This window comes from Apiospora hydei (genome assembly GCF_038363865.1).
Source record: "Apiospora hydei strain CBS 114990 chromosome Unknown utg000003l_segment0_segment0, whole genome shotgun sequence".
Taxonomy (NCBI): Eukaryota; Fungi; Ascomycota; class Sordariomycetes; order Amphisphaeriales; family Apiosporaceae; genus Apiospora; species Apiospora hydei.
Genome location: NW_027117362.1, coordinates 1,712,826 through 1,736,576, shown reverse-complemented (window position 1 = coordinate 1,736,576; position 23,751 = coordinate 1,712,826). Strand labels below are relative to the sequence as shown.

Below are 23,751 nucleotides of genomic sequence, written 5' to 3'. Positions count from 1 at the left end.
TAGTTTCAATAATATCCATAACCGTTTCCGACCCAAAGCCACCAACCCCACGATGACATCCTATTTTCATCCCATAGCGCCCACCATGACTAGAACTAGGTAAACTAGTTAAGTTTCATGTGTAATTGGGAATCAAACGTAGAGAGGTCCCCACACCCACACACCCAAAACAAACCCATCCCCTTTTTTCTTCCTGTTCCTTTCTTTTCGTAAAACCATAATAACGGAAAATCAAGTTTCAACCCGTCCAGGAATCCACGACCTAATCAGTGAGGTTGTAGATCTTCTGGATCTTAGCCAGCATGGACTCGAAGTCGACGTTGAGGTCCTTGAGCAGGCCGTCATGGAAGCCGAAGACCCAGCCGTGGACGATGGGGTACGTATTCTCGGCGTACGACTGCTGGACGGCGGCCATCTTGACGACGTTGCGGCACTGCTCGACGACGTTGAGCTCGACGAGACGGTTGTAGCGCTCCGTCTCGTCCTCGATGGTGTCGAGCTCCGCCTCGTGCAGGCGGTAGACGTCGCGGATATTGCGCAACCACGGGTTGAGGATGCCGAGGTCCTTGGCGGTCATGGCGGCCTTAACGCCACCGCAGCCGTAGTGCCCGCAGACGACAATGTGCTTGACGTGCAGGTGGCGGACGGCGTACTCCAGGACCGCCATGACGTTGAGGTCGTTGTTGGGCACCAGGTTCGCAATGTTGCGGTGGACGAAGGCCTCGCCGGGGGCCAGGCCCGCGATCTGCTCGGCCGGGATGCGCGAGTCGCTGCACCCGATCCACAGGTAGTCGGGCGTCTGACCCTCGGACAGCTTGGCGAAGTAGCCCGGGTCCCGAGTCTCCTGGGCGGTGGCCCACGCCCGGTTGTGGTCAAAGACCCGGTCGTGGTCCTGCTTCAGGTAGTGCGGGATCTGCTTCTCGTCGGACATCTTGCGCCAGGCACTGTCCTTGTGCGACGATGGGGATGGGGATGAGTCTTTGTTGCTGCCGGAAGACGAAGCGGAGGAAGAGCAGTAGCGCGGGGTGAATGTAACCGCAGCAGCGCTAGTAAGACGTGACGATTTGGTGAGGATTGTGGGCCGGATGATGCGGGAAGTGGTGAGATGATGTCTTGTGGTTGAGAGCAGAGAGTTGCTGAGCCGTAGCGAGGACATTGGTGGGAACCAAGAAGACGAGGAAGGTGAGATTCGAATCGTACGACGTGACGACTCTAGCGAAGAGGTTAGTTCCTGCTGTCTGGGGAGGATGGCAAACCCCTCTTGATCGTCAGCGGGCGCTATTAGTCTAGCAATCACTCTTCCTCGTCGCCGGCCCCGGCCCCGGCGAGATAAGGTTTGCAGGATCTGGCTTGGCGCAGGCTCAGCTTCACCTCAGCTGCAGCTGCCGCCAGTTGGCAGAGCTCAAGGTCTGTCCTACCTTCCCTTCTTCATGACTGACTGCCTGCCTGTGTTTAGGTACCTGCCAATTAATATGATCGTGAACATCTCCACACAAGCTCCTGTTTTCTGTTAGTGACTAGGTTGGCCCCTAGTCACGAGTTGTAGTCGCAAAGCATGGGCGAAAGGGAAGAATGCAACTCCCACCCGGCATCAAATACGGGAAATACGGGGAAAATCACTAGCTATGCGCGGTTGTGCGACCTCTGTTCCACAGCAAACCTCAACCCGCCTCTGGACGACAAAGTCGAGGCACCAATCGTCCTTTCCCTCGGCCTGGGAAAGGACTACATCGCACAATCCCAGGAATCATGTCCCCTCTGCCGCATCACGTGCTGGATGCTCGGCACTGTGCCCGCAAGAGACGCCAACCAGGAGTTGTTCCTGGTTTCCCCACGACGATGGAGCGCTCAGCTGTATCAGCGTTTTCGCTTCTGGGATGCGAAGGCTACCGGTCTCGTCCTAGCTACCAAGCACATAGATATCTATAACAGGAACTTAATGCCATGTTTTCACCTCGACTCGGGTCCCTGGGTGGGAAACCCTGTTCGCTTCGCTGTGGCCTTGGGACAGGCCGAGTTCGCCCAAGTGCCTGCTACCGAGACAGCAAAGTGGCTGTCAGCCGCCAGAGTTCAACCGAGTGCTGACCTGGATAGGGCCAAGGATTGGATTTCACATTGTCTTGTCAATCATCAAGAGTCCTGTGCGCCCTTGACTCACGCCGTTCTGGCCGACGAACGTGATTGACTGTATGGATGGGACACTCATTGAGACCCCTCAAGGCTGTAGCTATGTCTCCTTGAGTTATGTCTGGGGGAAACCAAAGCCAGGCCAGACCCCTGGTACGCTTGGCTCGCTGGCAGAAGCAGATCTTCCCCTGACCATCCGTGACGTGATGACCGTGACGCTCCGGCTGGGCTACAGATACCTTTGGATTGATCGGTACTGCATCAAGCAGGACGACCCCGTGGACAAGGCTGGTCAGATTATGAACATGGGTCTCATCTACAACTGCTCCGTGTTGACCATTGTCGCGGCGGCGGGAGAGGACCCGGACTACGGCTTGCCTGGCGTGTCCGAGCGAGCGAGGCAGCCTCAGATCAGCGATGATATCAAAGGTCACACCGTGGTTGCGTTCCCCCGAGGACCCCAGTTCCCAGATCAGGGCTACCATCTGGTCGACCAGGGCGTGGACATATCAGGAAGGCCTCCTCTCTCGTCGCCGGCTCGTCTTCATGGACCAGCAGACGTACTTCGAGTGCAACACGGCAAGCTGCGAAGAGTGCCTGTCGTTCCCGCAGGACTTTGCCCCCCGCTCTCGGCACACGCGGCCCGAAGAACAGCTCCAGCCTGTATTCCAAGGTCTAAACCGCCCGTCTCAGACTGCAGACGAAGCCATTCTCGTGCTCGATGCCATCGCTGTGTACTCGTCCCGTGCGCTGACATTCGACTCGGACTACCTCAACGCCATGCAGGGCATCTTCCACGCCCTTTCCGCGCAGGATAAGTATCCGACGGCTAACCTGGCCGGCGTGCCTCTTGTCGCCCTGCCTCGGATGCTGAACGATGCCTGGGGAAAGAAGACGGGTGTGGGGCGAAAAATGCACCTCCTTGCCTCGGGGATGACGCAGGCTTTGATGATCGGGTTGACCTGGGTCACCCGGCCCGGGAGACGACGCTCGCCAAACCTGTTCCCCTCGTGGTCGTGGACAGGTTGGACGGGGAGTGTGGGTTGGGGAGGGATTACGGGCAGCACGCATCCTCTGTTTTTGGGCGGGTATGTTTCTGCTCGCAGTGCCTGGGTGGAGAATGACGACGGAGCCGTGATTGATGTTGAGGAGTTACTTGGACAAAGCCCGATATCTGTGCCGATCGAGGCGGAAACAAAGGCAGAGGCACCGAGCGCATCTCCGGGGAGAATGTCGTTTATTCAACACCCGAAAGCCATACACATCGAATCACAAACGTTTCCTGTCCATATCGCCCGGACGACGAAATCATCACCAGCATGGACACTCAGCGACTCAAGCAACAGCTTCGTCGAGCCAGGCACCTGGGCTTCGTGGCGCGTCGGTAACAGTTCCGGTAGCCTCGATGTATTCTCACGATTTTCTCCGTGTCACGAAGACGAAGCTGTCGGGATTTCCGATTCAGAGGGACATGGATCGTACAAAGCCTTGGTACTTTTCACCGAGCATGGCTCCGATGCTGCCCTGGGCTACAAAGGCACGTCGACGATTGACGAGAGAGGCAATTCTGAGATTATGATCCTCCGAGAAGTTTGTTCTCCACCACGGCATTATGACCAGACGGAGAAAAGAATTGAGAATGAAGAAATGAATGGGCAGAGGATCAAAGAGAAAGAAACATCCGACACGATGAAAACTTATGAAGTAGTCGGACACATGACGTTAGTCATCAGCCATTTGCGGTTCAAACTGCAGACATCCTCAGCCGGCCCCCTCTCGTGTTTTCTTCCCCTCCATCAACGTCAGCCTCTTCAGAATACACAACCCCCGCCGATAGCCATCCCCCGTTCTCCCACGCAGACTTGCGGCCGGGAATGCTTTGGCCGATGACAACACTGGAACGAGTAAGGCTCATATAGGACCCTCGACCCCTCCCCCCCACCTCTCACCTCTCTCTCTCTCTCTCTCTCTCTCTCTCTCTCTCTGTCTGTCTGTCTGTCTTTCTGTCTGTGTGTGTGTGTGTGTGGCCCAATCTCTTCATTATTTTGAGGTTCAGATACTTCTCCCTGCTCTGTTGTCGTGCCACTATCTATCTGTCGAATCTGAACGGTTGATTGATTGAACCTGGCCTAGGATCTTATCGGGGAGGCCGATAAGTCTCTCGCGAAGTGGTCGGGAGACTGGAGCATGTTCAATGGACAACAAAGGTTGCAAGGAGCCTGTTAGGATCACTGTAACTCGGTCCGAACAGGCTCCAATTCATCTGGCCCCGGTGTGTACACGAGTTTGTTGTCCTGATAGTGCGGCGGCGTTAAATACTGTTAATAACTGTTGTCGTTCGTGATGTATTGCTACTGCTTAGGTGGCTGCTGTTAAATGTGGCGGGCATAAGTTTCAAGTGCATCTCTTTAACTAAAATAAATTATTTTCCAGACGGACTCGTACATGTGTAAGTCTCTGTCAGTGGTTAGTCAATGCAATACTCCCTCGGAAATAGCTTGAGCCCCCTAATTCCTTCACTACCTTACATCCAATCATCCCCTATTGGACGTTCATCCAGACAGCATAATACTAACTCAATGACTGTTTTGTATACCTAATGACTTAAAACTGGAACTTGACTTGGTCGTGAGAGAATCCAAAGACATCTGCAGCACACAAAGTTCGTGGCAGGATCGTTATGAACTAAGTGACCACAAGGGGCTGGTATCAAATAGCAGTTTACATGAACAGGAAGACGAAAGGAATCCATCAGTAGAGATTTCCATGGACACATGCAAACGATTTTGCATTGCCAATCTTGGGCCGGAAAACCGATGCCGCGGACCGGTCGGGCCACATGTCACCTCACCACGACCCTTGAACGGGCAAGGATGGCGCGCCGTGCCGCAGGGCAACAGGCAATTGGCCTTTTTGGTCCCAATTTTCGGTAAACGATCCCCTTTTGGATAACAGCTGCATATCTACTGTAGGATTTCATTTCCATTTCGCTCCCTGCCTACATGAAGAGCGGAGTTTGTTTCTTTGCTTAAACCCGACCCGAATTCATGCCGAGGTGTGTATCATTATGCGTACCGGGCCGTCGTCGATCTCCTTAAGTCTTCCCGCTCTTGTATCCCCCCATTCTGTGAAGAAACGTTTGTTGTGCCGCGTCCAACCACTTTTCTCTAGTTTTGGTAGATTCATAACTTAAAATATCGTCGGCATACGTCAGATATTATATTTGCATAGCCCACGATGACGCCCTCATTGGAAAGCCAGTCTACAGGCCTGGGCGAGCGGCCCAAGGAGAAGATCAGACTCAAGGGCGTCGAGGAGACCCTGTTCTGCACGCTCCTGCCCAAGGCCCGGGACGCCGAGCGCCCGAACCCGGTCCTGGGCGACCCCTACGCCTCGCGGCTGATCGAGTCGTGCGACGTCGACCTGACGCGGTCGACGTTCCAGGCCGTGGACAACGACCGGGCGATCCGGTAGGTCGTCAACCGGGCCATGACCTTCGACCGGTGGTGTCGGGACTTCCTCCAGAAGCACAAGTCCGAGCCCCTCACCGTGCTCTACCTCGGCTGCGGCCTCGACTGCCGCGTCCACCGGGTGAAGCCGGGCCCCGACGTCCGCTGGATCGACCTGGACCGGCCCATGGTCGTGGACCTGCGGCAGCGGCTGATCCCGCAGGCGCCCGAGGGCGACTACCACATGCGGATCTTGGACATCACGGCCACGGGCTGGATGCACGACATCCCCGCGGACCGGCCGACGCTCATCATGGCCGAGGGCCTGTTCATGTACCTCACGCCCGAGCTGGTGGAGTCCATCATCCGCGAGCTGGTCGAGTACTTCCAGGAGGGCGAGATCTTCCTCGACACCGTGTCGAACCTGTACGTGAAGTACACCCACCACGTCGAGCTCCTCAAGGCCAGCGGCGCCAAGTGGAAGTGGGGCACCGACGACGCCCGCGAGGTCGAAAAGTTCCACCCGCGGCTCCGGCTGCTCGAGCATGTCCGCTCGGCCGACTACATGGGCAAGAAAGCTTTCGGCCAGAGCCAGGTGCCGCTCTTTGGAGACGATGCCACGGGCGTCTTCAAGATGGTGCTGGCGTCGTTTTCCAGTAGTAACAGCGCTTTTGGGCAGAACGCGAGGTTCGAGTTTGCCAGGCCCGAGTCCGAATCATCTGCGGAGACATCATAATATTTTCATGCAAGTAGGGAATCAACAATTTACCTGTGTATAATATTCAGTACTGAATAAGAGGGGGAAACAAAATCCAGAACCTAAATACTCGCCCAGCTCAAAACCTTCGAGCCTAGCCGCAGCAATAGCTTCGACACATGATTGTCAACAATGCTGAAGATATTGGCATTGTCTGCCCCTATTATTTCCTGGTCGTTAGTCTCTATCTGCCTAACTCGAAAGCCAACTTGTTAAAGTTGTCCCTTGCCTCTTTAAGTCAGGGTCATCTTGGAGAAGCAACAATATCGCTTTAATACAATGCACACTAGGATGCCATTACATATATCAGTCAAATACACGCAATAAGCCTACCCTTATTATCAAATATCAGCACAGATAGCTCAGCCTTGTTGAGAAATCCTACAACTATTGGTCATATAACATTCCATTGTTCAGTTTTAGCAAAGCAAGTCTCTTCCCAGTCAAGAATATATCTACTAGGCCCCTTTCTTTCTCCTTCAGTGACCCCGAGCCAGACAGTTGTGCCTGCCGGTTTGTACGATGACTAAAGGTGGCAGGCCCATAGAGGTCTGCCAGTGGGCTGCCAGTCGAAACAAGATCACACACCTTAATTTATCGTAACAAAGACTGGCATAGCCTTACTATTGATATCTACCTAGTTAGAACCTCGGTATGATTGAGTAACCAGGTAGGTTACACTTTTGGTTTGTTGACTTTTGGCTTAGATGATGAGCTGCTTTGGGCCGTAGTCGAGAAAACGCTGCCGCACCTCCCTGGTTTAGCCCCCCTTCCAGATTTTGTATCCCGCGGTCATACCTCCGCTCAATATTATTATATCTATTCTGGTACTTGTAACCGCTATTCCCATTACACGCCACCTAACCACGAAAGTTTATACCAGCATGAGAGCCTAGTTCCCCTGCGCATCCAAAACGAAGCGCCAAAACCCTGATTGCCTGGCTGGTCTCCTCCTTTTGGACTTCCGGGGGATAGTCGCGCGAGCTGAGCTTGGTGGCTATCTCGAACTTTTGTCTGAGGGTACCCTCCAGGATTGAGCGATAGCAGATGTCGCGGGGCATCATGAGGCCGATGAGCTGCTGCCGCAGCCGTTGGTCGAGCCAGGAAAGCACTGCTGCGCGCCGGACCACCTCCGTTTCGATATTGTTGGGCGTCATGGCCGAGTATTCGGGTAGGCGATTAGCTTTCCCGGTGATCAGACGCATTACTTCATGGCAGTCTGTTGGATCTCCTTCTTAGTAGTCTATGCCAGCCCTCACGCCAACATATACGGCTATACCCCTTTCCTAGTAATCCACCCTCCACCGTTTCCGATAAGTATTATACGTAATAGAATATATCATCGTCGGCGTAAATACTTTTATAGTAATTCTTATTTTACCGTCGTCGATTTTTATTCTTCGGCGACTCTTACGAAAAAGAATTTCCGTTGCCGAAGAATAGGATAAGAATTTCTTCGACGATGTAAATAGGTTTTTCTTAATAAGAATTCCGTTTGAGATCCTAGCAAGCCGGCTTCACCTACCCACTCACTCACCACCTGGCATCATTACCTAGGTCGCACCAACTCGACCACCCACAACCTCTTCATAAAGCAAAGAGCCCGCCTCGTCTCCAGCATACCCTTAAGGATCCAAATCATTCCTTCTCTGAACGGTAAGTAATGGTCCCCCTTGTCCTGAGGCCCTGCGTCGCAAGTCGCGATGATATTTCGTCTGAAGCCTACCAAGTCGCTCGCTATATGCATGTTCCTAACAAACGAAACGAAAGACCCAACCTGCACAGTACCTCATACAAAGGCACTTCGTTTTCTCAAGTTATACACAAACACACGCAACGAATACAAGTGAGTGAGCACGGATATCATCCTTCCCTCCACGATTGGAAACAAACTGACCAGACCCCTTCCAGAACAAACAATTGTCACCAAGCCCATCACCATGGATGACAAGATGAAGTCGGTCCTCCCCATCCTGCTTGCTGCGGTCGCCGGCTACCCTAACACCAAGGGTAACGCCGGCGCGACCAGCACCGCCACCGAGCCGAAGGAGAAGAAGAACCGCACGCGCCGCGTGGGGGCCGGCCAGGCCAGGTTCTATCACAAGATGTACCAATTGTTCGGCGGCGACTTGGACAAGGCCGCCGAGCAGCAGTTGGCCGAGCTCAGCCACCGCGAGGGCGGCCAGGGCAGCCGCGACGACGGCGTGAAGGAGGAGAAGTACCAGAAGTACCAGAAGTAAGGAAGGAGCTTACTTGTTGGTGGCCCGGCATGGGACGAAAACGTGCGGCAACAGACGACTGTGCAAACCGGACGAAAGGTGCACATCAGACGGAAAGTAGCCTGGTTCTTTCCTTCCTGGGATATCTCCAGCCCTGGATCATCTGATACATTAGTTACTCATTCATCTTTGTCATCTTCGACATGTATGGGATCTTCGAGTAGCTTCACACAGTTCAGAACCAAATCAAAGCTGAGATAACCTCCTTGTTCATCTTCTTCGTGATATTGCCAGTAGGCTCCTTAACCACCCGGAGTAACAGTAATAACCCAACGCCACACGGGACTCGGCCCCGTGCGGATTCCAACACCATTGGTTTGAGGACACTTATAAAAGTATATACAAGGTATGAGAGAAATCTACCGCACTCTGCAAACGAGATCATATGGTGTTATCACCGCTTTGTGTAAGACATGTAAGTGCGGCGACCCAAAGGCATCCCCTCAAGGAACGATCTTCATATTCCCCGAGTTCTTTCAATCAAATCCATCAGCTTGCGTCCCGAAAAGGTGCGAAGCGTACTACCATCCACAACAACAAAATGGTCAACCCCTGGCGCCACCAAAGCTTATATGCCCACCCAACCACCCAGCCATCCACCAGAAATCAACGCAGTCCCTTACAGTGCCTCTACTTATGTCAAAATAATACCTCCCTCCCTTGACCGGGCCGGGGTAGCCTAGCGGTAGTAGTCTTATTCCTATACTTAGAGGCAAGAGGGTTCAACTCCCTCTGCGGTCACTTTTTTAAACCCCTTTATGGGAAACTTTTTTGTTTTCTATTTTCTTCTCTTTTACTCTTTTGGTCCCCCCTTTGAATCTCCAACACTGAGAAGAGCTATTTCCTTCCCCATGGGAACACAGCTGACTCGCCTAATGTATACCACAGGTCCTCTCTTTCATTAGACGGACAACCAGCCTGTCACCTTCAAGAGTTCTACAAATCAAGCTTGAACTCATGCGGCGGCACGCCCTCAACCCCAACATCGACCCGGAACAGCCCTCCACTGTAATCGACCTCCTGTTCAGTCCCAGCACCCTCCTCCATCCCCGCCGTCGTAATGAAGAGCTCCGTCCCGACGAACTCGACGCACGTGATATTCTGCGTCGGCAGCCTGACCTCGCCGACGACCTTGCCCGTCTTCCCGCAGACCTTGAGCACGTGCGACTCGCCGTACACCGCGGTCCAGAGGTTGCCCTCGACATCGATGCGGTGGCCGTCGGGCTCGCCGGAGCCCTCGTGCGTGTAGAAGACGCGCTCGTTGGAGATGGCGGCGGACCCGGCGGCGGATGAGTAGTCGTAGGCGTGGATCGTCCTGGCCGACGAGTGCGTGAAGTACATGGTCTTGCCGTCGGGCGACCACGACACGCTGTTGGGGATCGTCACGCCCTCCTTGAGCACCACCGAGCCCTGGCGGCCGGTGAACATATGAACGGAACCTGTGTGCGCGCAAGTGAATTAGAGGAGTCAGTCAAGTTAAGCCTTGCTGTAAGTATCGAATGGCGGCGGAGTTCTGTTGCGTCCTCTCCTTGTCTCACCAACACGGCGGAGGAGGGGTAACTTGTGTCCCTCACGCAATTGAGCAGCACAATAGCAATTCATCTCAAACCTCCTTAACGCCGGAAGAGAGACGCCGGATCACCGAGGAAATGAAATAAAAACATGAATGAAAAGAATTAAGCAACTCACCTTCCGACTGAAACGGCCCCAACTCGAAATCCGTCATCGTCCCGAGCCAAAACCGCCCATGCGGATCAACCGCCCCATCATTCCCGCGAAGCCGGAAGTTGTCCTTCATCTTGTGGAACTTGGCGACGTACTCGTACGCATCCTTGCTCTCGCTAGCCCTCTTGCGGTCCAGGACCGCGACGCCGAACTTGGCCCCGATCAGGATCTTGTCCCGCGGGTCGACCCCGGCGATGTCGGCCGTCACCGAGATCGGCGTGTCCAGCTGCTGCGTGACGAGCGAGTCGGGCCCCTTTTCGAGCGAGACCGTGTGCAGCCGCTTCGAGATGATGTCGACGAAGCGCAGCGTGTTGGTCGCCCGCTCGTAGTAGGGACCCTCGCCCAGCTTGCAGTGGAGCTTGAGGTAGGGCTCCTTCACCTCCCAGGTCTGGATATCGGACGAAGAAGTCATCTTTCTTTGATTGGTTGCCTTCTTTACTGGTCTTCTGATATGTCTCAGTTAATGATATGGTTGGTGTTGCACGAAAGTGAGTCTGCGGTTGGAGGATGTGGCTTGACGGCTATCTGATACGATTGGTGAGGGATTGGGAGCACCGAACGTCGATTACGTAGCCGAAGCCCTGGTGGAGTTGAGTCTAGCTTTCCGACGGTTCGCGGAGCGATGCGGAGAGACGGCGTCGGGGCTGGTCCCTAAAACTTATTAGGCAGATTTCCTGCAGGTGCTTGGTCTCGATGTGTAACACTCTCTCTACCTTTCCCACATTCACGAAGAGCGACAAGCGGGTTCTCGCATGACAAGCAACGATGCCCTAGATATTCGTGGCGAATGCATCGATCCCCGACAATACAGATGACACAGAAATTCCTATATTTGTTGGAATTCTATCCCATGATGGCCACGGAATACGGCCCTCAACCCCGCTGCATGTGTGGATGGATTCTCCATCCGCCTATTTGCGACCGGGGCCGGTCGGCTCAGAAGCGATATCATCCCTAGGGCCGCGATGTCCGCTGCGACGAAAGAGCCATACAGGTTGGGAGACCAGTACACCGTATACATATAGCTGATTGGCCCTCCCGGCCGGGGAGGTAGAATTATCTCGAAGCCCCTCGTGATGCATCCTGTGCTGGGAGAATGTCAGCAGGCGATGCACGTGCAGAATAAACTTCAACTTGGACGGACGAGGTTTCGGTTTTCCGAGTCAATTCTCGGCGGTGGGCATCGCGAGATTGAAGTTTATCTTGCCAATTGTTTTGTGTAACGGAACACAGCCGACGTCCTCGCCTCCGATCATTGGGGCGCTTCTCAGATGCCCACCGAAAACCACGTGGTAAGGCAGGTTGAAAGACTCCGTACCGTCCGTCAACGAGACATCGTGAGCTGGGTGGTGTGGATGGATGGTGCAAGCAAAGATGTGACGAGTCATTTTCAGCTGGCCGACCAGGTTCCCGGAGAACTGAAGCAGAATCAATGGCTCAGAAAGTGAGACATGGCTATTCCCAAAGAACCCAGGCAAGGCTGGGCCCGACCCGAGCAGAAAAGGAGACGGTGATTTGTCTCACGATGGATGGACGGGAAGGTCGCATGCTTCCTTCTTGCTGTCTGCGCAACACATCATGATTGCATCGCGCGCATAGGTGGCTGCATATCAGAAACAGTGGCGGCGAGTCTCCCTGGGACGCACAGGGGTTCTCGGTTTTGGGCTGCTGTGCGGCTGCTGCAAGGCGTGTGGTGTGTCGAACTCACATACATACATACTCCTACTTAACCTGCTTCCGCCCAGATGGGCATTGTGCCATTCATCTCATGGTACTCTCTTTCGCTCTCTCTCTGGAGGGGTACGCACACATGACCGGCCGCCCTATGCACGCCCGTATGATGAGCCTAGGTGCTTGAGAAAAGCAAACATTGCCGCCACGCAGGTTGATGAGACAGCGATGCATCGCACACCAGGCATATGCATTGTAGATTGCCCGGGATCGAACTCCAGGTACATTCTCGACGGAGACTGTGGTCCGGATGATCAGAAGGGCCTTCCGTGATGACAGAACAAATCTCAACCACAAGACGTCGCGCCGCGGAAATGAGGTCGCCGATGGCTGATGGGACGGGGCCCAAGAATTACTCAATAATAATTTCCAGCAGATGAAGCGAGTGAAAAAGGTTGTGTAATCACCGATGACGACCGTATCTCTGGGTGTGGCCCATCCTCGTTAGCGTGGGGGGAAGTGGGAAAACAGAGGAACAAACATGTTTGCCAGTGGCAGTGGCTTCGGCGAATATCCCCTCCAACGATTCTAGTGAGCTTCTCGACTGCTTCTACTGTGGTCGCATCGGCGCGAGGCGGATCTTGCAGTAGCAAACAATGCGATCACTGAGAGATTCAAGGGATGACTGGTACCGTACACCTGGCCCGGCGCCATTGGAGAACCAACGAAGCCCCAGGCCGACCTAGAGAGGAGAGGAGACGAGGCGAGGCCTTGATGAACAGCGGCGCCCTAAAAATAGTTGGTTACCAGGCGAGCAATCGTCGGCGCCGTCGCACTGCTTTTTCTGCTTGCTCGCTGCTCGGATGCCATTTCCGGTGCAGTAGTGCAATCCTTCCTTGGGAGTTTGGTTCTTTTGGATGTTTGCTTTCTTTTCTCCCAATTCCAAATTTGAGAAAGAGGCCATGCGATCCGACAGGTAGTTGAGAGAAGGTACCATATTGATGTAGGTTTAGTATGTATGTACATGAAGGGAACGGTATTTGTTTCAATTGATGTGATTAATGCATTGGAACATAAAGTACATAACATAGCCCTGTTTCATGACTTACAGTGCTGTCAACTGTGCCTTGCTGGGCTTGCTCAGGTAGTGAATGATAATCCGGGGGAGGGCTGGATCGCGACCCCCAGGCAGATCCATGCAATTAGTTTCCCAATACGTCAAGTAAACTGCACCTCATCAAATTAGCTGCAGATTTACTTGCCCCCCATTGCTTAATAACTGCATGGCCAGGCAGGTCACGCATTTCGTCTGTCAACTCAATCAAACAAGCTATCGACCAGTCGCTTTCCTGAAATGAGCAATGCAAACTTAGAGTGTGAAACATTTGGGGAAAAGCAACTTTCTCTCACTCTCTCACACCCACCCATGAGCGCGCATCTTTGGGCATGCCATGTTATTGTTCAAATGTCATGTCCCGTTACCCCAACTTCCGCTCCTCTGCCACCGGCGCGCGGGTACTAGCAGAGAGGCAGAAAGGATGGCCGCAGGATGGATGGCATGATCATCCGCAGGTCGCACCAATTCGGACGGCATGTATTAGTTTCAGAAGGAAGCAACCCTAACCTCTGGCAACTAGAGGGACGGCCCGGCTGTGATAAAGCAATTTAGTGTTTTGGTTCTCGCGCACATTTACACTACAGTAGTTCCTCAGACGGCGTGATTAGAGCCCTTTCTTAATTGCCATGACAGCGGTACATGAAGTGACCGCTGCGCCAGAGGGCTGGGTGTCGCTGTTGTCATTTCAGCACTATCATCTGGGATGTGTTTCTTGTCTGGTCACTTTTCGCGGCGTTACTCGTTCCGTTGCAGCGGTGACCAGCCAAAGCCCCATGCTCACCTGAGCTCGGTGAGTGTGAGGGTGACCTTGACCTTGTCGGCAAGTTCCTAGGTCAGAAACCTTGTTCGTTGCGGTGAACCCAGCAGAAGAACCTAGGAACGATGCCTTCCGCGCGCATCCCATAGAGAACACATCCATGGCTGGCTAGCGAAACATAGCCTCGTCGAATTCTCACCGTCAATGATCGCTGGTAGGGAAGGGCACACCTGCAGCAAGTGGGTAACATGATGAACATGGTACATGCATCTACCGGTCAAAATTCCACGCCAATCACTTGCGCCATTAGCTCTAGCCTAACCCAGGCCGCCTCTGGACGGGGTTGGGTCCTGTTGTTCGGCCGAGGCTGAGACTGCTGTCGAGCGTTATATGCATCAAGCTGGAGGAACATGGAGGATACAACTGCCATGTCGCGCCTCTCGCAAGGCCTTGGGTGTCTAGGAAACAGTTTCACCGCTCCTTCAGTTCCTGGCCGGAGTCCGACATCGTCGCTCCGGCGGGCTCCTTCTCTTTGACATCGAAGATCTGAAGGTGTGCTATTAGCATTGCATTAAGCAAGCCGAGAGGTTCGCATGCAGCGAGGAGGAATACGGACGGCACTCACCAATATACGCCAAATTAAACGCCCGCAAGCGTCATCTAGCGTAACCGGGTCACGAAGGCAGCGTGGGCGCCATAGAACAAGATCCAACGATATTACGATGTTGCTCAATGGCGTGGCATTGCTGCGCGCCACGGTCGTTAATGTGACATAGCTTTTAATTAGCTTTGATCACACATTCCCACTCGGCTCGGATTTGTCCACAAACCAAGCCGGCCATGCTGCGAGGGCGTTGGTGAATGCCACGCATGCTGGGAAGAGCACGCCGGCCTTTGCCTATCCCGGAAATGGGCTTTCTAGCACAACGTGGGTGTTGACGGTGTTGATGGCTGCTGCAGACAGAAGCAATCAAATCACCAACCCTAGGCCGGCAGGTACTTCGTAGGGCAGGGCGGGCAATATGACGTGTAGCTTTCGCAACCGACCAAGCCGGGCTTGAGCTTTGAGACGGCCCCAGTTGACGACGGGTTGAATCGTCTCGCCCTGTCTCGCCTTAGGGATTGTCTCATACTTGCATGTAAGTCAGTACCTAAGCTGCCATCATTGCGGTATGGCGTCTGTGCCTGTGCCTGATAAGACCGACCTCGGGACACTTCCAGGCCGAAGGATTGGTGCTCAAACTTTGCGCCATAGGAGATTGCAACGCTATATCCCGACATCGAAGTCCAACCTCCAAGGTGATTATCTACCCCAAATATATGCCCATCGTCATTTGCAGATCTCCTCCTCGACCGCTTTCGGTTACCCGCGAAGGATGCAAAAGGCCCAATGGGTAGAACAGTGCATGCGCAGTCATCGCGGACTGGACTCCGATGCTGACCACGGCACTATGGCGCGCGAATCGAACGGGTTGGTTGCACTTTGAGCCTGCGCATCAACATACGAGCTGTTGGCAGGTTCGTTAGTGATAGAAAACTGTAACATGTCGTATGTATGCAAGTCGAAGCTGCTGACGACATCCATCACGGCAGGGCACAGCCTCCCCTCGTCACATCTACACGATGCCTGTCAGAGTTTAGAGCCCTGGGGCGTCCAATCTGCTGGGATGGGGAATATGTTCCTTCTTTCTTCTTCTTCTCAACCGGGATGATCCTTTGGAAGAAAAGGAAAAACTTCGCAGTGAAAATAAGAGTCCTCGCGCTAGGCCAGAGTGATCGCTGATGAATACGGTAAGAGAGACCAGCAGGCAATTTCGCGTGGGGAATTGGGTGGTCGCATGGATGGCCGCATACGGGGAGGACTGTGCTTGGCGGCTTGGGTGTTTAGCGAGGGGCCCTTTGTTTCCTCTCTCTCTCTCGTTCTTCCTCATGGCCTGCGACTAAAAAATTCTGGCAGCAATCCCTTGGTCCTTGCAGACGTGCAGCTTCCCGCACATATGTACGTGCACATGAGATATGCAGGCCGTCCTGCCGTGGCCTGCCGGGGGTCCCTGGCGGATTGCCGGGATAGGCTACCTACATAAATAGAGTGAGTCCAATATGTGCAAGGTGATAGCGCATGAATAACGGCGGGTGTGCTGACTTACATAAACCACGTACATATGTATGGTACGGATGTGTGGAATTAGGCAATATCGTATCTGCGCATCTCATGTAGGTGGCCACGAGAGCGCAATGGGTAATGTATGTGGACGGCGTCTGCACTGCATCGTTGCGGCGGGTAGGGACCAGTGCGCAGAAATTTCCCAGTGAGTCAATCTGCTATAGGGACAGTGTGTATATGGCATTTTAGGTTACCCTGCCCGATCAGGTGAGATTGAATCTACATTAGGGAGCTCCAGTTCAGAATGGGCACTTCGGGAATGGATACCTGTAGGTTTCGGCGGCCCCCCCTTCTGGCCTTTCCCCCACCCATTCACCGACATGCTGGAAGAAGTCGGTGATCGGGGGAGCGGCATGGATTGGATAGATGCAGTCCAAACGATGGGGGGCTTGAATGCAGCCATCAGATCAGCAGTGACAGCAATAGCATGACTTTCGTATTTAATTTGCTCGCCGGGTGGGTAGAGACTGGGTAGAGCGCCGTGTTTGCCAGCAAAAATCTTTCCAGTGCCTGCCAGCAATGTTCTCGAAGATGGGGATGACATTGCTGATTGCGTATTGGGCTGGAATGTGGAATGGGATGCACATCATCGCAAGTTGTGAGCCAGGGAACCCTGTAGCAAGATGTGCACCACCTACATTATAGTGCTTACATGGATAGGGCTTTCCAGAGTTCTGGGATCAGCAGATGTTCCCACCCGACCGCTCGGGACACTTTTTGATGAGGGCCAGGCGCCTAGCCTGCTAGGCATGGTATGGTGTGGTATGGTATCACGCCCAATTTTTGGAGTACCTTCGTCGCCTCTTGTCTGGCTGGTGCTCTAAGCCAACAGAACATCATCGCGAGAGCCCTGCCACTGGCACGAATTGGCTGCAGCTTCTTGGTTCCCTATTGCGCACATTGGACGCAATCAATATCCAGGGGTTGCGGTTGGTCGCTCTGTTAATTGCTTGTTGCAGGGGGATCTCCGGGACGCATCTCGTTTTGTTGACAGCCACCAGACAGGGAACCAAGATGAACTGGCTGGCCACTTGTTCCTTTCCCATGCCACGACACCGACCTTGCTGACCAGTCATTTATGAGAGAGGCTGTACCGGACCACGTCAAAACCACACCTCAGACCTCCTTTGCCCGTCCATGTCCAATCCAAGTGGGATGAAAGGGCACCTGTGAGTTGGTGGTTGGCTTGAATGGGGGGACAAGAGGAGTGACGTCGAAACATGGGAGAGAGCCTTTAGTGACGCCGTTCCGCTTCCCCGGCACCGCTGAGCAGAAACGTTTTTTCGCCAGTCGCTCGCGCTGGAAAGACGCTAAACCCCTGGGTCCTCTGGTTCCTATGGTTCCTTTGGTTAGACCCAGGCACAAGTACATGGCGCAATAGCGTTCTGGAGGGTTCATTGAATGTTATCATCAGGGCCTCCCCACCCCAGCTGTCGCCGGCCACACGTTTTTAACTGCCCGGGCCCCATCAATCCCACATGTTTCCGACTACTGTATCCTAATAAACCTTAGCTGCCATCGCGGAGATGGGTTTTCGCTTGCTGTTATTGAGTCAAGTGACCCAGTATTGCAGCGATGCAGCTCCAGCGAAGGGGACCACAAGACTGGTGCCCATTAGGTCCACGTTGTCAACTGAAAAATTATGGGATGCAGGTGCAGTAGGGTGCAACAGGTGCAGCTTCTGGCGCAGGAGGTGCGCTGCAGGAGGTGCAGGAGGTGCAGAAGTGCGGTGCTTATGTTTATGTAGGCGTGCTGCACTGTATGCTGTAGCCGTCGCTGTAGCTGTATGTATGTATGTATGTATGTACTTACTGCAGCCAGAGGCCAAGTAGGATTCTGCGCCGTGCATTAGCTAGCCTGCCTTTTTGACTTTGGAGCCCAATTGCCCACTGATCTCCCCCATTGATCACACCTCTCTGGACCTTACATCCATCCTACATGCCTGCAATCGACGTACACTTGCATGTACCTGCCATTTACCAACCACGGAGTGGACTTTGGAAGATGTGACCAGAAGCGGTAAGGAGCTTGCCTCCTGCGTAGCCGCCCAACGGTGTGTGTTGGATGCCCGGGCCACGGCTCGACTCAGTACAAGGTGACCAAGGAACATGTGCGGTGAAGTCGGGTTCGGCATCTATCACCATCGTTATTGTCTTCAATATATTGACATCCCAGGTGGGTTTCCCGGCGCAGCGTCAGATGCTGAGTGAGGCACTGTTGACCTGTATCTACAGGATACCTCACACTTTCCAGTTCGAGGTGACAGGTTGTTTTTGCACCTCCCTTCTCTTGCCGCAGAAGCGCGCGTTGAAACAGCCTGTCGCCAGGAAGGTCCTTTGATGCAGCCGCTGAGCCGCTTTTCTCGCATGGAGATCCCTTCTTCGCCTGCCGCGTTCTGGCATCGACAATGGGAGCCAAGATCAATTCCACGGTTACGGAGCATCGCCATGCCTCAAATAAGCCACCCCTCTCAGGACTCTGCCTCCGGCACACGGAAGTCCCTTCCGCTCCCACTTCATACATGTAGCACTGTCACTTCCACTAGTGTACTTTTTTACTTCCATGATCAATGCACCTCTGACATCGTCACCGGCAGAACTCCTCTGTACGGGCTGCGCTTGTCGAGGTCAAAGCTGAGATCTACATACACATGTCGGTGGCCACTGTAGGGCGGACACCTCTCATGTAGGGTCTAGGTCGACAGTGCCAGAGTGGCGGTCTTCGGCACGCATGATGACAAGACTCGGGGTCACTTGCGCATACTGTACGGACAGCAGCAGCCTGTCCCGCCGACGTAAGCAATGATACTGACACGTCGTTGAATGCATCCGACTGGCGAGTGCCACAATGCGAGTGATGGGTGTTCCCCCATAGCATGGCCGCGATTGATTGGCTCTCCTTGCTCTCTGCAAACACATACATAATTAGTTGAGCAGCATCGAGGCGTGAAATCCGCGAGGCACGTCATCGGCTCATATGAGATGGCCATGTCATTCATGTTTATGCCCAGATAATATATCTGCAAGAGAATTCACAGCAAGATGCGGTACTTCGGGTACAAGGCCCTGTACTTGGAGGAAGGAAAAAAGAAGAAAAGAAGGCGACGTCCAAGCCCTGTCAACGTCCGAGCATCGATACAAGCAGCTTTACAGGGGGCCCCTGAAGCTTGATGCACCCCGGCCTCGGTCTCAATAAGCTAGTGTTGCTCGTTTCTTCTTGCCTCTCCATTATAGCCCCCCCCATGCAAGCTCCACCCAGTTTCTGGAACAAGTTTAGGAAATCGATGGGAAAGAAAGGGACCGCGGGCAACTGGATGCTGATTCCCACGACCTGCTTGCTAGCTAGCTAGCTTAGCTACAGGAGCTAGGTTAGCCGGTGGACGACCCTTCTCTGCCAAGGACCAGAATCAATACTGCAATGAGAAATACCCCGAGAGGAGAACGCGGGCTCGCTTCTGCCCGTCATGGAATCCGGCAAGCAAAGTGCGTGATCGGGATACCTTCCACCAGCATGCTGCTCTCTTACTGGAAAGCACTCGTTCCCTCTTACTGAAATCTGCAAAGCGTATCAGTGGAAATTTGGATCTCGCGGCCCTCGTGTCGAATCGCACGAACCATACCCAGCTTTTCCATCTTATTGCTTCAACTCTCTGGCCGTTGGTCCCTTTCTCGACCATCTTGCTTACCCTCAAGGCGTTGGGGCTGAGGGCATTACCCACGCCGTCGCCAATCTTGGGCCACACACAGTTCAACTTTGCTGTTAGACACCCCCGGGTTGTCCTGCCCAGGGCGGGCTGATCTCGTAGCGGGCTAAGGTGCTCGGTAGCCATTCAATGCGCCCAGGGTGTTCATCACGGCTATCACTGGTCCGCTTTCCTGCATCTAATTCCACAGGTCACAACAGAAACTAGGCTTTCCTGGAAGCAGCTACTACCCCGGTTGGGCACTCTTTCATAAGGCACGCACCTCTGGAGACCTTGGTTGCTTGGGAGTTGCTATCTATCTCCATCCGACAAGACAGACCAGACCAGCCATTGCATTTCACTTCACATCCCAAAGAGAGACCGCCCCTCCCCATTCGACTACACACACCTCTTTGTCATCATCGGTAATATATCACTGCGGCAGCATACCGATATCACACTCGTGTTAGACCTGCACCGAACCATCGAATTATATTGGATTTGGGGTACCCTTGACACATAACTAAGGTGGTAACTTCTCCCGAAGAGCCAACTACATAGTGACTCAGGTGTCACCGCATTCGAATACCCTGAAAATAGAGCTTTACGTCAGACGTGGATTTTTGGAAGTGGTTCCCGTTACGCAATACGACCCTGTTGCGATCTCACACACGCCTCGCCACGACCAACCCGGCCGGCACACACTCCCATCTCCCACTGCTCACGACAAGTCTTCGCCGTGGCGGTCACCGAAGGCTTTCGTCAACCTTTCCATTCCTCCGCCCACTCGGGGCGCTTGACCATCCGAAGTGTGACATCTGCCTATCCGAGCCCAACGGAGGGCAGCTATCCTGAATCGGCGGCGGCAGGAGCCCTAGGTAACACCAACACTGCAACGGCGTTTCATGCCCTAGGTTCCGACCACATCAGCGGCAGCCACTACCAGGACAGAGAAGAAGAGTTCGACCGGCAGCGTGGTCAATGGTCTGGTCCTCGGGACCACCGTCGAGCCGGGGACCAGGATCCGATGTCGCAGAAGGGACCTGCGTCTGGCTCTACTTCGCCTGCTCCCCAACAACAGCTACCACAGAAGTCCCCCACAGCAACAAACACGGCATCGCGAGTCTGCTCCGTCTCGCCGCGGAATCTAGAAGAAGCGGCTCGCAGAGCTGAGAGCTCGGCGGTAGCGGCGGCAGCGTCAGACGCAGCAGCCGCGCTCGAGACCCAGCATCTGTATCACAGGCCTAGGCACAGCCTCGGAACCCCCACGACTAATGGCGAGCGGGTGCATCATTCTCCACAGAGGAGCAGTTTGGGAGTTCACCACATTCTGAACCCAGCAGCAACCGAACCCCGATCAGGTTCCCCAGGACCGGGCACACCGACATCGGCAGTCGCACGGTCTATAGAGGACGAGAGGCTGGGCGGAAGGTATAATCCAGCGGTGAGCAGCCAACAAGGTTCCAACCCTTCGACACCGCAACTCTACACACCTCGACCATATGGTCTAGCGGGACCGCCACAGCAACAGCAGCAATCACAGCAGCAGCAGCAGCAGCAGCAGCAGCATCAGCAGTCGGAGAACAGCAGCAACATGGCCACTCTTGGGAGCATGCTTCACCATAGGTCCTTGTCGACAGGAAGGCAGTCGCCTGCATCCTCACCGTCGATGCACCCGTTCCCATCAATGGGGGCTGCCACCCGTCGCATACTGACGCCGCAGTCCCCTCGGGCACTCAGCATGGGTGGCGGTCGTGGTCCTCCACCGCCAAACCGGCCCTTGATTTCTTCGCCGGCGCCTTTGCTTCATCATCAGCCACCGCCACCGCCACCATCCTCGGCAGGTTTGGAGATGCGAAGGCAGGTTTCGATCGATAGCTTCTCAGACCAACGATCGAACTACACGCATGGAGCGCCTCCGCAACATCAGCACCATCCCCTTGCACCGCGAAACCCCCTCCGCACAACGTCCCGACCACTCGAGCGCTCTCCCAGCCAGCAGCAGGGCTACAGTCTCCTTCAGACAACCGCCAGCAACAACACCAGTTCCACGGCCCGCAACCGCCGTATCCTGGGACGTATCAATACAACCATCCTGGCGCGTATCCGCCGCCTGGTTCGTCGCATGGAGGGGAACACCGATATAGCAGCAGCCACAGCAGTTATGGTGGCGGCTCTTCACCCCGAGCCATCCCGGTGCCCGAGGGCCAGCTCGCATTCCGGATTGCGCCCGTGAATGGCGAGGTCTTCACGATCCCCGTCGACACGCACCAGGCCTCGCGGGCCTCGGACGAGAAGAGGCAGCGGAACGCGGGTGCTTCGGCCCGTTTCCGGTTGCGCAAGAAGGAGCGCGAGCAGCAGCAGGTCATGAACCTGCAGAAGCTCCAGCAGGACAATGCTGAGATGCAGAAGCGACTGCAGGAGCTCGAAGAGATCGAAATCGAGCGCAACCGTCTACGCGATATCGTCTGGCGGACACAGCAAAGCGGTGGGCCAGCTGGGAGTACGGCGACGAGCGAGCCGAGCGGCTACCACCACCAGAGACAACCGAGCCCGCCTAGGAGGAGGCACGCGGAGTCGCTTTCTGTTGGTGGTGTGCCCCCTCCGCCGCCTATTCCATCAGGTGCATACGGGGCAGGAGACCCTGTCACAGGCGAAAGGCCTTCGCGGCGGCGACGAACCGATTCCGGGCTCGAGTTCGCACCAGTGCCACCGCCTTCCCAACATCACCAAGCCCAAGGCCCACCACACGCTCTTCCTAGCCCTCTGAGCTATGCTGGCGCTCCGTTGTCACAGCCTGGAACGCCCACGGGACTACGACCGACTACGAGGCTACCGCCCCTGCGGATGGACCACCAGTCGTCCGAAGCACAGCACCGACCTCCCTCGGAACCCGGCTCGGCTACGACGCAGCAGAGCCAGCAGGGTTACTCGCCATACAAACGCGAACCCTACGAATCTGGATGGGCTGTCAGACCGGGCGGTGGTGGCCCCCATGATCCCAACCAGAAGGGTGCTTAGACTGCGTTTATATATACAACATATCAGCCTACATTCTATGTACCAACTTCCCTTATTTTTCATTTTACCAAGTTACCACTTGTAATCACACAAACAGCAGAAAGTCTATGTCCATTCTTGGATCTATTCACACAACAAAAAGAATTGCATAGTCGGGCAACCGACGAAGGAATGGAGAGAGGGTCATTGCTCAGCGTGGGGGAGATGTAAGACCAAGAAAAAGAAAGGAAAGTCGGGAAAAAAGAAAAGCGAGGCACCAAGAGACAAAGCAAGTTCGTGCTATACAACTTGCTCTGGTCTCTTCGGTGTCACGAGAAAAAAGAGGAATATCGAGGGGATGGATTCAGTTGCAACACGAGCAGAAATCCTCCCCGACTTGCATATTGTCTCTCGATACACGTGAGAGCATTTTGGGGCGTCAGTCAGAATCATTACACACAACACATGCCTTTTGGCGCAGGAAACGGGGAGAGTAGGAGTTGGAGTTGGGGGTGGGGGAGGCGGACGAGCTCGGGAAACAAAAGGGGCGTTTCATCATCATCATCAACATCAACATCATCATCACTATCATCGTCGATTTGTCTGCGGTCAAAACAAAACTCGGCGGGCGTAGGTTTGCGTTACAAGGGGTTATGGACATATCAGATTGCGAGATCACAGGATCGTACCAAATTTCTGTTATATTATAATTGTTTTAGTGTTTCCGGGCCTGTTTGCAAATCTCTAGTCGGGCGTTGTATATAGTTGTTTTTGTATGTATCTATTGAAGAACTTTGTTTTTGACTCTATCATCACTGTTGAAATTCTCACTGTCTTGTTGGGACATGCTGATCTATGCAAATCCTTGATATACAACATCTACCGGGCAAACGGCTGGTCTAACTAAGGTACATACACTATTTTCCGCTTGTATCTGGATCTTTTCGCGTTTGTCTTGTTTTCTTTTGCGAGAAAGTGCTTGCTTGCTTGCTCGCATGGGAGGCCGAGATGGCTGTTCTGGAG

At 54.1% G+C, this 23,751-nt stretch overlaps 7 protein-coding genes across 7 annotated transcripts; 4 read left to right on the top strand and 3 right to left on the bottom strand.

The window, feature by feature from the left end:
* Nucleotides 1–262: 262 nt before the first annotated feature.
* On the bottom strand, nt 263–1,156 carry PG997_002357 (carbonic anhydrase; the record flags this gene model as incomplete). The annotated part of the gene is made up of 1 exon (XM_066806672.1): nt 263–1,156. The coding sequence occupies one exon, from the start codon at nt 1,154–1,156 to the stop codon at nt 263–265; it is 894 nt and encodes a 297-aa protein (XP_066673968.1).
* A 316-nt stretch (nt 1,157–1,472) lies between these two features.
* PG997_002356 (uncharacterized protein) lies at nt 1,473–3,964 on the top strand (the record flags this gene model as incomplete). Its single annotated transcript, XM_066806671.1, has 5 exons — nt 1,473–1,509; nt 1,656–2,177; nt 2,221–2,687; nt 2,740–3,717; nt 3,893–3,964. 5 exons carry the CDS (start codon nt 1,473–1,475, stop codon nt 3,962–3,964), a joined length of 2,076 nt encoding a protein of 691 aa, XP_066673967.1.
* Nucleotides 3,965–5,364: 1,400 nt separating this feature from the next.
* On the top strand, nt 5,365–6,312 carry PG997_002355 (tetracenomycin polyketide synthesis O-methyltransferase tcmP; the record flags this gene model as incomplete). The annotated part of the gene is made up of 2 exons (XM_066806670.1): nt 5,365–5,574; nt 5,602–6,312. The coding sequence occupies 2 exons, from the start codon at nt 5,365–5,367 to the stop codon at nt 6,310–6,312; spliced, it is 921 nt and encodes a 306-aa protein (XP_066673966.1).
* Nucleotides 6,313–7,193: 881 nt separating this feature from the next.
* On the bottom strand, nt 7,194–7,490 carry PG997_002354 (uncharacterized protein; the record flags this gene model as incomplete). The annotated part of the gene is made up of 1 exon (XM_066806669.1): nt 7,194–7,490. One exon carries the CDS (start codon nt 7,488–7,490, stop codon nt 7,194–7,196), a length of 297 nt encoding a protein of 98 aa, XP_066673965.1.
* Nucleotides 7,491–8,273: 783 nt separating this feature from the next.
* On the top strand, nt 8,274–8,573 carry PG997_002353 (uncharacterized protein; the record flags this gene model as incomplete). The annotated part of the gene is made up of 1 exon (XM_066806668.1): nt 8,274–8,573. One exon carries the CDS (start codon nt 8,274–8,276, stop codon nt 8,571–8,573), a length of 300 nt encoding a protein of 99 aa, XP_066673964.1.
* Nucleotides 8,574–9,548: 975 nt separating this feature from the next.
* Nucleotides 9,549–10,749, bottom strand: PG997_002352 (uncharacterized protein; the record flags this gene model as incomplete). Its single annotated transcript, XM_066806667.1, has 2 exons — nt 9,549–10,051; nt 10,302–10,749. The coding sequence occupies 2 exons, from the start codon at nt 10,747–10,749 to the stop codon at nt 9,549–9,551; spliced, it is 951 nt and encodes a 316-aa protein (XP_066673963.1).
* An 8,760-nt stretch (nt 10,750–19,509) lies between these two features.
* On the top strand, nt 19,510–22,749 carry PG997_002351 (uncharacterized protein; the record flags this gene model as incomplete). Its single annotated transcript, XM_066806666.1, has 3 exons — nt 19,510–19,528; nt 20,298–21,572; nt 21,659–22,749. 3 exons carry the CDS (start codon nt 19,510–19,512, stop codon nt 22,747–22,749), a joined length of 2,385 nt encoding a protein of 794 aa, XP_066673962.1.
* Nucleotides 22,750–23,751: the final 1,002 nt, after the last annotated feature.